Source organism: Crocodylus porosus, unplaced genomic scaffold (genome assembly GCF_001723895.1).
Source record: "Crocodylus porosus isolate Cpor-Errol unplaced genomic scaffold, CroPor_comp1, whole genome shotgun sequence".
In the NCBI taxonomy this organism is placed as follows: Eukaryota; Metazoa; Chordata; order Crocodylia; family Crocodylidae; genus Crocodylus; species Crocodylus porosus.
In genome coordinates, this window is record NW_017728942.1 from 262,552 (window position 1) to 275,452 (window position 12,901).

At 42.4% G+C, this 12,901-nt stretch overlaps 1 protein-coding gene across 1 annotated transcript; it reads right to left on the reverse strand.

Annotated features, from left to right (window-relative positions):
- Positions 1 to 643: 643 nt before the first annotated feature.
- On the reverse strand, positions 644 to 10,030 carry SPATA2 (spermatogenesis associated 2). Its single transcript, XM_019548113.1, has 3 exons — positions 9,928 to 10,030; positions 6,610 to 7,032; positions 644 to 2,781 (listed from the first exon to the last, which is right to left on the reverse strand). The coding sequence occupies exons 2-3, from the start codon at positions 6,922 to 6,924 to the stop codon at positions 1,525 to 1,527; spliced, it is 1,572 nt and encodes a 523-aa protein (XP_019403658.1). The 5' UTR covers positions 6,925 to 7,032; positions 9,928 to 10,030; the 3' UTR covers positions 644 to 1,524.
- Positions 10,031 to 12,901: the final 2,871 nt, after the last annotated feature.

The window sequence follows — 12,901 nt, forward strand, 5'->3', positions numbered from 1 at the left end:
TGTCTTTATGGAAAAGAATAAGTTAAGCGGATCTGGCAGCTTTCCTTTGAACATAAGGCTAAATTCAGTTCATGAAAAGGTGTAGTTTAAATGGGCTTTGGGTCATATTGTACCATACTTAACACAAGAAAGTGCAATCCAAGACTAGAGCTGTTTTGGTATTTCAAATAAGTTCAACTATTCAATTCATGTGCAGATTTACTGTCATGGAAATCACCCAAGCTACATCTGTTTTGTTTTTTTAATGGGTCACCGCCCTCACCTCCTGAGCCAGGCTACAGACTTTGCATTGGAGGTAGGTGCAAGTATTTTCTAACCCACTCAACTCCCATAAGCATAAATGGAAGAGAATATGTACTCCGAGCCAAAATCCTACAGCCCTTAGACAAGACTGCAGTTAACTTAGTGGGAGTCTTGCCCAAGTAAGAACTACAGGTCTAAAAAAAGGCAAACAAAACAATGAACTCTTTCTGAGTCAATAACAGCAGTCTGCCACAGTGACTGTAATAAGCTGTGAAGTACAGTACAAGTAAAAAAAAAAAGTCAATAACAGCAGTCTGCCACAGTGACTGTAATAAGCTGTGAAGTACAGTACAAGTAAAAAAAAAAAAGTCACCTGAACAAATAACCCAGAGAGACTTCATAGTTATATAATGATTTTACCACTTAAGAACTCAACATATTGAATATATTTATTAAAAAATAAACTGTTTTCAAATCACCTATGTACAGTGCAAAGAACGGGATTTAATACATGTGTGACAAAGTGAATAAACTCAGTTTTCATCCAGAAAGACAACACTCCAGGCATAATTTAAGTGACACATATACAGATTCACCTTTTTAAAATACCACACAGTAAAAACCAGTAGGATGGTATTGGCAACACTAGAAAATAAAGCACATACTGTTCAAATCCAAATTGTATAAGCGAGATAAACATCTTGGGGAAGAAGGGGAGAAGAAAGAAATAAGACAAAAGGAGATGTCCTGGTGTTTACATTTTCGAGCTCAGGAAATGCAGCCAAAGAAGAGAGTCCCTTTTGGCATACAAAGTCATTAGCAAATATTTCTGGACCATTTTGACTTTGTACTCAAAACAGGCAGTAGATTCATAATCCACTGAAAATGCAGATCTTAATTCCTTAGTCCTTGTCTATCCTTATGCAACTGTATGTGGGCAAAATGACGACTACAAATGTAATACAAAGGTGTAATGTCACTTTGTTAAAGTGCAACAGCTGCCAAGATTTAAAAGGAAAAATGTGCTCTTCTCCCCCTTGTAAGATGTAAAGCAGTAATTAGTTAAGAGTCACATAAATGATAGCAGCATGAACTCTAATGGTTTTGTAGCACTGAAGCCACAAAAACACAACCTGGCACCGATAATCACTGAAATGTATTTCCAGATACTGGGGCACATGTTTTACAGAGAGAGGTCAGTATAATGTTTCTTACTGTAGAGTCAGAAAAATTAATTGTTAGCCCTTTTGCCCCTCCCCCCCAGACACAGGTTGTTCAAGTCTATCTATAAACAAGATGGGGCATCTGGGCTGATTTATAGTTTAACTGATTATTAGGCATGAATTTGTGGAGCTCACTTTTTCTACAGCATGGGTCATAAAAATAAGCATTGAGGCAAGCGTCACATGAGACTTTTGAACAGAATGTGCATGTGTTTGCAGCTCCCAATCGGTTACAAAAACCACAGCGCAAGGTGCCTGAAGATTTGGATTTTGAACTTAGTTGAGCAGCTCTCTCTTGACTCTGAGTCTGTGGTGTGTACTGAGTTTTCTCTCTCAAAGCAGATGCAGGAGATAAGCCATCACTTGGCATTGTTTTGATCGAGTAGCTGCTTTGTTTCACCGCTGGATATTCCTGCCTAGTGTTAAACAGATTGTCACATTTTTGACACACAGAACTGCCACAAGATAAGCCACAATTTTGGCACTTGAGGGAAGCTGTCTCTTTGGCTAGATGGGTACGTTTGTGGTAAATGGGGTTGACATCATTTCTTATTACCCATACATCAGGTTTAGGCGTTTCCTGTCTTTTAAAATTTAACATACTTCTGGCATCAGGATCAGTATATAAATCTAAGTCGTCTTGAGGAGAAAAATAGGAGCTGTATGCAACGTTTGTTCTTAACATGCCATTAGGATGAGATGAAGTTGTCAAGAAGTCATCTGAACACCCATGCAGTGAGCTTGACATTGCAAGAAGAGACGGAGATGGGCGAATTATTTCATCTTTAATGTCATCTTCAGCATCCACCAAAATTGGGTCTTTTCTGAGACTATGTGAACTCATCAGAGGGGGCTTCTTACTTTCCCAGTAACTGTCGTATGTGTCCACTGATTTAGAAGGCTTGGTCACTTTTGGCTTAAAATAATCTTTAGAGGAGGCCCTTTCACTAGCCGATTTCTGAAGTACCATTCGTGCCATGGAAGTATTCAAGTTTTCTTTGCATTCTGCACGCCGTCTCATTGTTTCAGAGCAGCTTCTAACATCTTCATTGCTATTTTTCCGTTCATTTACGATGTCAAGCTCCAAATAACCTTTATCCTTCACTTGTAAGTGAATTTTGAGCAGCTGTTCACATTCTATTTTGGCTAAAAAGAGTTCAAATGAAACCATTTTCACCTGGATGGTATCAACCTGCTCTCTGAGCTTATATGCTGTTCCCAGTTCTTGGACATACCCCATGTAGTTCAGAATCTGTCTTACATCCTCTTCAATTAATGTTGACTTTACATAATAAACAAAGGGTCCTGTGTAGGTCTGACGGAGGGGAAAAAGAAAAGAAGAGAACAGAAGAGAGAAACATTAGGTTAACAATTCAATGGTAAACAAGATATGCAGATGCTTGAGTGATGGGAGCTGTATCACACTAGCAATAATAAAACATGATACTTTACACCAGGCAACTCCAAAAAGCAAAAAAAGGGAGGGATTTGATGAAACTTCATCCATACAGTATCTTCCTGTTTCGGTTTAAATGAAACTAGCACCAAGTTTCCAATTTTTAGCAGAGCAGAAATGGTGTATGGGTTAACAAAGGACTACAATGTAAAAGTTATCAAGGGAAAAGATGGAGGTTTCAAAAGCTGGGTAGGAAATGGCTGAGAATTTTGGCACTCAGGACACTGCGCAAAAACTGGGAACACAAGATTGAGAGTTAACTGAAAGTTTCTGCTAAAGGTATCAGCCATGAAATAATTTGAATTCTTATCATAATTCAAATTGAAGGATAGTGAACATAATGGAGCTGGCACATATTTCAGCTAGTGTTTCATGCTTTAGGGTTGTTGGTTATAGCCATATTGATCTAAAGACAAAGGCAGACAAGGTTCTTTGGATAGATGCGATATCTTTTCTTAGACCAACTAAACAGCTGGAAAAATTGTTCTTTGCAAGCTTTCTGGCACAAACACCGTTCTTCAGGCATAGGGGAAATCTGCTGGTGTTTTATTTGTTCTCTTGGGTAAAATAGAAGCCAATATGCAAAATGCAGGTCTGTGAAAATGCAAGCATGTGGCACTTTCTAATCCTCAAAGGGAATTTACAAAACACCGTTCACAGACAAGCCTATGAACTTCATTTATTAAATCTACTGGGTACAAAAAAAAAAAACAAACAAAAAAATCATGGGCTAAATATAAATAGCTGGTCTAATGAAAGATATTGGGTTTACCCAAAGAACCTGGTCTGGACTAAATATAGACATTTGATTTATGGCACATTATAACCTGCCTCCCATCTAATAACCCCAGGTAACCTGTCTGCATTTTACCAGCTATGTTCTGTCACCAGTTCAACATTCCCCCTTCCCCACCCACCTGTCTCATACCTATTGTCTCCCATTCCCTCTGATCCTCACTGCCACATATTTACATTTTCACAGACCTGAATTTGGCATATTGGCTTCTATTCTACACCAGAACACACCAGCGGACTCTCCCTGTTCCCACAAGCTTGCAAACAGTAATTTTTCCAACTATTTAGTTAGTTTAATAAAATATATCTCACGTCTACCCAAAAAACTTGTCAGCCAGTGTTCCAGGCTGTTTGAAGATTTAAGATGAGAACCCTTAATTGGCTTATGCCACTTACATTTCAAAGGCTTTCTTTGAAACCATAGGCTGCTGAATTTAAAAATAAATAAATAAAATAAAAGTTTATGTTTGGAAAGCAAATCTACAGGGAGGAGTGCATGTTGCAGCTCTAACAATAATTCACACCTTGGCTGTCCCAGGTATAATGGGTCTCAGATGAGAAGGGAAGGCTACTGGACTCCCCAGTCTGAGAAACCCAACAAATTTTTGCCTAGTCCACTTTCAGTAGTGCTACAATTAAGGAATAAAAGACATGGCAACCCACTGTCAATGTGATCTGTAAGACACTGGCTCCAAAAACTCTTAGCTCAGGACAACTGGACTTCCTGCTTAATGCCAGCAAGTAAAACAGTCACAAGAACTTTAATTTTGCCTATAGTTTGAAATCAGACCACCACACCACAGAGCTAAGGGAGTCATAATTAGATCATTTCAAAAAGCTACCCTTCAAAACCCCAAAATACATTCTGAGCCAAGATGTAACAGAAGGTTAACAGTCTCGCTGCCAGAGCAGAGCAAACAGCAACTTTCAGCACTGTCAATAGCTGCCTCAACTTCAGTTTAGCATTTGATTTGGCAAGTAGCTTCCAGATTCTCTTTAATCTCAGTTATCTTTTCTGTCAAAAATTTACAGCAGAAAAAAGCAGAGATAACACAAAGTCTGTGTGGGATGAGTGAACATATGGTTCCAGTAAGTAATGTCCCTTGCAGTCGAGTACAGTTGAAAGGTGTATTCTGACCAACATTCAAAATCTTATCTTGGAGCACAACCAGGAATAAATAAGTACTCAGTGGGCACATCTACATGAGGTTTACTGTGGAGCTAATCAGCTCTGCAGTAAAGTCTCTGCACCTACATTTGCAGCCCTATTAGGCCACCGTAAACTAATTAACTCTTCCATAGGTTAGTACTTGTAAATACAAGTACTTTCCTCTGGCAGCATTATTTACGGTGCTGCAACACACATGTAGATACTGATGGAGCTGGGTGGGGCACACGGGTGCTTCAGTGTAGGGACTGCCTGCCAGCTAGCTCCACACTGGAGCACCCTTATGTCCCAACCAGCCCCTCCACAGCATAGTGAGCCAGGTCAGAGAAGCTGCTCTGACCCAGCTCAATGTGCTGCAGTCCCAGGGCCTGGGAGTAATAAACCCTGGTGCGATGTGTGCCAGAATTTGTTGCTTCACATTAGTTGTGCATGTAGATGTGCCCATTGTGTACAAGGATCACTATCGATAACATCTCGAAGAGATTCCTAGGGTTGGAATAGCCAAGAGCTCACAAGTTAAAACTGAAGTACAATGTGGAAGAAGATCTATGGAGCGCTTCACTATTTTGGAAAAGCTTCCCCTAAGAATGTAAAGGGGAGGTCCCATTGATGGCCTCCATTGGTATTCAAACAGTACACTAAATGGGTATGTTGTACAATGCAAGTTGAGGGGCAATGTCAGTTTAGAATTTAAAAAGAAGAAAAGCTTTATATTTTAAAAATCCACCTGCAGCGCTCATAGAATAAACAGTGCCACATCTACAACTGGAACACAAAAAAAAAAAAGAAGCAAACTAGTTCGCACTGGCTATGTCAGTGGTCCTTAACATTTCTGGACTCAAGGCAACCTTCACTGGATTCAAGGCACCACTCCACAATTTGTATGAATTGAGTGGCACCCAATGTCAAAAATGAATTTATATATTATAGTGCTTACCTCCCTACACAGGGGCTGGGCAGTATGGGTAGGGGACTGCCTAGACAGGGATAAGCAGATAAGCAAAGCTTAGGCTCATCTCCTCGCACCTCATGGCACCCTTCATAGGATCTGATGGCACCCTATGGTGCTCTAGCACCCTAGCTGAGAACAACTGGTCTAAGCTAAGCAACATGCAAGTATCTTTGCTATTTACATTATTTAAAAAAATATATTCTAGCATCAGCCAAAGACTCTACCACAGATGAAGAATTTGAAAGGCTATTAAACCCAGACTTCCATGCAAGTAGGATAAGAGACATTCTTAAAGAAATCCTCCTGTGGAAGCATGTCAGTTAGTATGAAACAAGTTCCTGGGGAACCAGGAGAGAAACAGCAGCAAGAGCTGTCCTTAATGACACAAAGCACACTTCACTATTAAAATTACATTGTGCCAAGTTAACAGCAGGTGCAAACACCAAGTGCACGTACAAATCAACAACTCCCTCATCCTGGAGGAAGCGTCTTCCAGGTCAAAGCCAGAACACATTGATAGGGCAGCGTGAGAACAGTGTCACAACAATTATGCCCATGTTGTAGCTGCAGTTTGGACACAGAGGCCTTCAGGCTCCGTTGCCTCTATGGTACCTTTCATTAAAATCTACTCCATTCAATCTACAGTTTTCTAATACATCTGTTTATTATTTATCTATACACCTACTATACTATTTGAGAGTAAAATCAGAGGTCTAGCTATTCACACGGCAAATCATTCTCTTCTATTGCTACTCTCCAGCAAGGTTCTTACCTTAATAGTTTTGAATTCCTTTTTCCAGGGATAAAGAAAGACATTAATCCCAACTGTCTCCAGCATACTGAATGCACTATGGAGAGAATGTAAACTTGAAGATTTCAGAGATCTGAGGGAGTTTTCAGCCATCTCATAAAATTTTATCAACCGGAATCTATAATAGGGATCGATTTTGGGAAGGCAGAGCAAGGCTGATGCTGCCACTCGCAGATATTCATCATTAATAGGACACTGCTTATCAGAGGCATTCAGTTTGGATTCGTGGAACTGTACATATTTCCTAAATAAATCGTCTTTGTGTTTTGTATCCATCGAAATACGATTGTGGTTCACTCTTGGGCAGCTACCTTGCCTCTTTCATGGTTACTCTGGAGCAGGCTGGTTATCTGGCACTTGGAGTCCTCAGTAACAGCAATTCTTCTGAAATAAAAAACAAAAACACAAGAGAGAAGTCACACCATCTGTACTAGCATACGCTTAAAGTCTAGGAAATAGTTCACATAGCAGAGGACTCCAACCACAGGCCCTTCAACTTTCTGTGAATGTGGACACAAGCCTCTTGTTCTCCCTGGAGCACCCTTCCAAGTAATATACAGATGTTCCCAGTTGTGCCCAAGCTAACTGGATGCAGCCTCAGCCTGTAAAGAGGCAGCTGGGATGCCTTCAGGGTCCTACTCATCAGAACACAATGGTTTACTGACTAAAGGGCCTAGGTACTGTGAACACACTGGAGACTTTTGAGAGTCTTAGTAAAGTTGCATGAAGAGAAAAATTGTTTTACTTTGGCTGCAGAGGAAATGTTGCAAGACAGAATGCAGAGGATGTCTGTCTGCTTAACTTCAAATCACTCCCGTGTTTCTCTATAGCTGCAGGATGCTGATCCATGCACTGGAGAGACCGTCAGCCTTATCCCTTCTATTCATGCCTTTCATACAAACTCAGCCAGCTACGTAGAGTCTAATCTGCCACCGGGCTGTAACTACCTAAACATCTCTCACAACGGTGGAACAGTGCCTATACAGCTTAACAGGAAGAGCGGGCATTGATTGGTACAGCCAAGGTTTTATTCTGCAACTGGCACTTGTATCCAAAGGCCAAAAAGTTGGTGCTGCTGCTTTCTTTGAAAGATAATGTTAGCATAGCGCAAACGAATCATTTATGGCTTTTACCTGGGAACTGACATTTGCGCTTTGGCTTCACTGAATTAAGGTCTCCTGCACAAAAGAGCTCTTTCCCCCGACTTACAAAGTGCTATTTAACTAAATCCCTGAAGCACAGATGTCCAAGTGTGCAGACTGCACATGGATAACCTGCTGTATTTGTGGTCTGGACATCAGATCCAACATAATCTAAGCTTTCATTTTTAATCAACATACAGGTCTAATCTTTACTTTTACAAGCATAATCTCCCAACTGAGGCACATGTAAACTAACATAGTGTTGTCTTCCTGGGTTTGCAGTCAGCCTGAAGAATTGAGAAAGGTGAACTTCTCCACTACATATTAAAAGTTACTGCCATCAGTAACTACCTTGGTCTTTACAGAAAGAAAAGCAGCAGAATTCTGTTACTCAATTAAAAACAACGACAATTAGGCTACAGGACAACTCCAAAGGGAAATTGTTTACTTCATTCACAGCAAACTGTACCATTTACGATGGGGAACAAGCTGACACTGGTAGGGAGCTGAATGCTTTAACTCTTCTGTTTTTGAGAGAACTATGATGAACCAGCTTTGTTTGGCAAGACAAAACATCCTCTGAAGGAAAAAAAAGGGGGGGTTCAGGGGTCTTTCATAAAGACCTCAGGCACTGTGACTTTCATAGCCACCTCCAGCTCCAATTACAGCTTGCCACTTGTGGATGTGCCAGGGTTCACTAAAAACATGGCTGCAAATCAAAATATTAAAGACGACAACAGACGGCAGCTTTCAAGAGCATCTGTTTTGCCTGTTAACACTTACAGTTTCTGGGAGTTCACACTCATCTCAACCAGTTTGCTAATCATGGGGTGGGTTCCCATAGGTGTTAGGTGGTAACAGTTTACTTTCAACATTGCTGATTAGAGTGCCTGGTAAGTACTGTACACAACTCGGCCTTGATTAATACAGCTGTAAGAATAGTGGTAGCTCAAGAGAATTCATCAAAATACAAAGCCCTTTCACTGCAAGTTACTTACAAGATTTTAATGTCTCATGGCTGATCTCTGACCTAGCAAATGGTGGCGAATACATAGTGAATGGTGGTGATCTTAGCTCAGTGTCCAGTGGACGTAAAGAAAAAACATCTAAATCTAGTCCCTTCAGTAAAAGTCATGGCAGGTAAATCAAAGGGTAGATGTGCCGGAGAGATTCAGTTACCCCAAGGTAAGACAGGAGTGAACATACGGTCACAGCAACATGAGGAAAACATAAAGATGATGGTCGAAGTAGCCACATTGTATGTGGGATAAAAAGGATTTTCATCTCTAAAGATTTTGCCGTACACTTAAAAAAGCTACAGAATTGCACTGAACATAGGAAAACACTTAACATTCCCAAACATTTTTTTTTTTTGTGGTTAAGAAAGCCCAGCTGAAAAATGAAGATAAAAAAAAAAAGGCGCAAGAAACATGCATGTGCAACCATTATTCAACGACAACCATTTCCTCTAAAGTATTAAAATCCAGTTCCAAACAAATCTGAAGAAGCCTTGCTGGCGGGTATTCGGGTGTGTTTTTTTCCTTACAAGAAGTGCCACCTTCACGGCTTTCTGTCTCAGCAAGAGTAGTGGCATCCCTCCCTCAGCTACTCTTGCTACAGCAGGCCAGCTGCTGAAAGCCGGCGTTTAAGGAAGGCTATCACTTCTGTCCCACAACACAAGCTGCTGTTTCGGATAAGTCTGCAAGGTCTGACTTTACACACAAGGTCTCAAAAGCAGCCAGGCAGAAAAAAAAATCCCGCACTCCACAGAAAAGCCTCCCTGCAGCCATTTCTGCCACCGGCGAAGGCTGCTCTGGAGCTGTTTTAACGAGGCATTTTTCAGAGGAAGCCCAGATGGAAACCCAGTGCTGCCCGGGAACCCGGAGCGACCCGCAGTTCTTCCCAGCCGGTGCGCGCTACTGGTCTCGACGCAGCAACAGGCCCGGCCCCGCGGGGGGATGCAGTTTAAGTCCAGCACCAACGCAAGCAGCTTCTGAGCCCAGAAGGACCGCGACTGGAGCCGGACGGGGACGTTGCCTCCTGCTCCCTCCCGCAGCCCCTGGTCCCGCTCCCCCGGGAGCTCCGTCCCCCGCTGGCTCCCACCCCGGGCCCCACCCGGCCGCCCGCCCGTACTCACGGAGCGGAGCCGCGACCGCCACCAGCCGGAAGCCACCCGCGACCCGGATGCAGACCCCGAGCGCCCCCCGCAGCCGGAAGTGACCCCCGAGCTGCGCCAGCAGCGAACTCAGGCTCAGCGGCTCGCGCATGCGCGCTTCTCTCTCCGAATCCAGTGAGAAAAAAATCCCGCAGCCCCTTCCCCCACCAGGCTGAGCCCCCACCCGGAAACAGGGGAGTGACAGCTACGACTCGGAAGTAGATGGTTGGGGATGACGTAAGGAGTATACCGGCTTTTCATGCGCATGCGCCTTGCTAACGTCACGCCGCGGGTGATGTCATCGAGAGGATTTAAAGGGGGAGAGGCGAAGGCATTTGTAAGAGGGATTTTGCTAGCTCTCTTCAGTCTGGGTTAGTACTGGAGCCCTGTCTCAGCTGAGGGGTCTTGGGGCTGACCGCTCTCATAACAAGATGTGTCACAAGGACTACCATAGTAGGGTGACATGGGAAGGTGCCTTCATGTGCAACAGGCATCATCCCCTGCATGGGGCAGTACCAAGGCTCCCCACAGTCAGGGGAGCAGGGCTGTGAGGAGCCTCTGGAGGTCGTGTTGCCTAGTTCCTCCTGAGGCAGCATCACCCTTGTCCTAACCACCCTATATAAGCCTCCTCTAAACTTGGCATAAGGCTGTTGTCATTGCTAACACAGTGCAGGCCTTGTGCCCCAACCTGCTGTGGGTAAGGCAAAGGAACCAGGCAGTCAGTGTCCTGCTTCTGTGAGATGTCGTTGGTATATGCTCAAGAGATCCTAGGCCAAGGGCTGCACCCCTGCTACAGAGGAAGGCAAACCCCCCAGGCTGTACCAGTGTGACCATGGGGTAAAATTTCTTTCTGACCCTGAGCAAAGGGCAAGAGCCTCTGGCTTTGGTCCCAGCAGGAGCATATGCACCCTCCACAAAGTCCCCCCAATCTTGGCTGTAGCTAACACCCAATGCCCAAGTCTTAAACCCCCCTGACACATGAAGCAGAAGGGGGTGGGGGAGTGACCAGCGAAGCCCAGAAATGTGGGAAATGCTTAATGGTTCTAAAGTCATGATGCCTTTAAAGATGCTTCTATTTTAATTTGTCTTCTGAGCCCTTGGAGGTTCCCGTTGGTCTCATTCCTGATGTGTTCTGCAGCCACAAATGTTGGAAGTAGTTTAATGGAAATTGTGAGTCTTATGGCATTATAGGACTGGCAGTTGAGGCTTTGGGAGAAACATTAAATTATGTGAGACTTGTCATAAAACCCTCAAGAGTTGATGGGGGGGTGGATGATATTTGTTCTTGGGGCATCTATAGCACTTCAGTATATGTAGTATACAGCAGTGCTCCTCAGTGCAGCTGCCTGTGGGGTGACAAAGGATTTTGCACGTGAGTGGTAGGAAAGAAAAGTTTAACTAGGGCCATTAGATTACTAATCCAGTTTATATTCTCAGTGCTCTGGGATTTTTAATGACTCTAAATAGTCAGGTCTTTGTACTCTCATCTGAAAGAGATTAGGCCACTTCCAGCTGCATGATTTCCTCCATTCTCTCCACCTGGTTCAGTGCTGACTCGTGAGAAAAAACAAATTGCATCATACCCTGCTCTCTGCTAGGTGTTCTTGCATGGCTTCTGTTCAAGTACTAACACAACCCTATTTGAACAATGAGAGTTAACCATGCCATAGCACATTAAAAGGGTAAAGGTGCAACATATTAATGAGATATTCATTTTGTCAGATGGAAATTAAATGTGTGCTCATTAGTGATCATGTTTAGCAACATGTGGGGTATTTTCTGTGTTTCTGCAAGTTTAAATTCCATAGCAGCTGAGTTTGGTCCAGTCTGGCAAGATTATCAAATTCCACTGAGAGTCAATTCAGCATGTATAAATCTAAATCCCTGTTGAGTTCCAGATCAAACTGCATTAGGAGGAAGGGGTTGTGGTGAATACATCAGCCCAAATCAACAGAAATATTTAGGCTCCCATTCAAATCAGTGAGAGCTAGATACTTATGCAAGAGTTAATTGCCTAAATACCTATTGTGAATCTAGCCCTGTGGTTTATCTGTGATTAAAGCTAATGATTTACTTCCTAAGGTAAAAGAAATTTATTCCAGCATAAGCAAGACAAAAAATTAAGTGCTCTTTTAAATAATGTAGGATGTAGCTACTCAGTTACAACAGAAAGCAGTTATTGAATTGTTATACAATTATTTTATAAACTGATTTAGTATCTACTTGTCTTGAAAACCACAGACTAAGAGCTGCATTATCCTTTTCTAAAAGGTCAATATTTATTCCAGAGCCAGAACAGTCTTGAAGGTAAATAAAGGGGAAAATAGAATCACATTTTGCTACTACAAGACACTCAAAACATATGTGAGTAATAACATAATGAATAAAATATGGACAATCTTCAGTCCTGGGGCTAATGTCAGAAACCAAATAGATTCTGTTTGCCAACACCAATTACTTACACTCTGCTGTTTTAGCTATTTTTAAAAGCATTTGTTTGCTTTCAGTAACATGGGGACATTTACCTCTTGCTCCTCTTAAACTCAGCCTGGGTCTAACCAACTCCAATTTCCTTTACATTTTGCCTGAAGGGAGTTGATTTTTAACCTAGAAGGCTGCAGCTTTTCCACTATATGAACCATAATAGGTTTGTTCTTCTACTGCCATCAATCACTTTTTAAGTTCTTAGCAGTGGGTGAGTGTGCTTTATGGCTGAATCAAAGCTGAGTGTTTCTCAGAAACACAGTTGTTCTCTCTGCAGCATCAGTACACTGTTTCATATACAGCAAGAGACTCCCATCTGAGAGAGCATTCAGTGAGCATGGTGTTCTGGAAGCCTGCATAATTTTCAGCAACAGCAATGCAGAAATGAAATCTAACTTACATGATCCAGGTATCAGGAACCATGTCTGACATGATAAAAGCTCATACTGAATTGGAAATATTAAAACTTCTG

Coding starts and splice junctions, on each gene's coding strand:
- SPATA2 (XM_019548113.1), bottom strand. CDS start 6,924: ATGGATACAAAACACAAAGACGATTTATTTAGGAAATATGTACAGTTC. Junction 2,782..6,609: donor AGGAATTCAAAACTATTAAG/GTAAGAACCTTG, acceptor CCCCTCCGTCAG/ACCTACACAGGACCCTTTGT.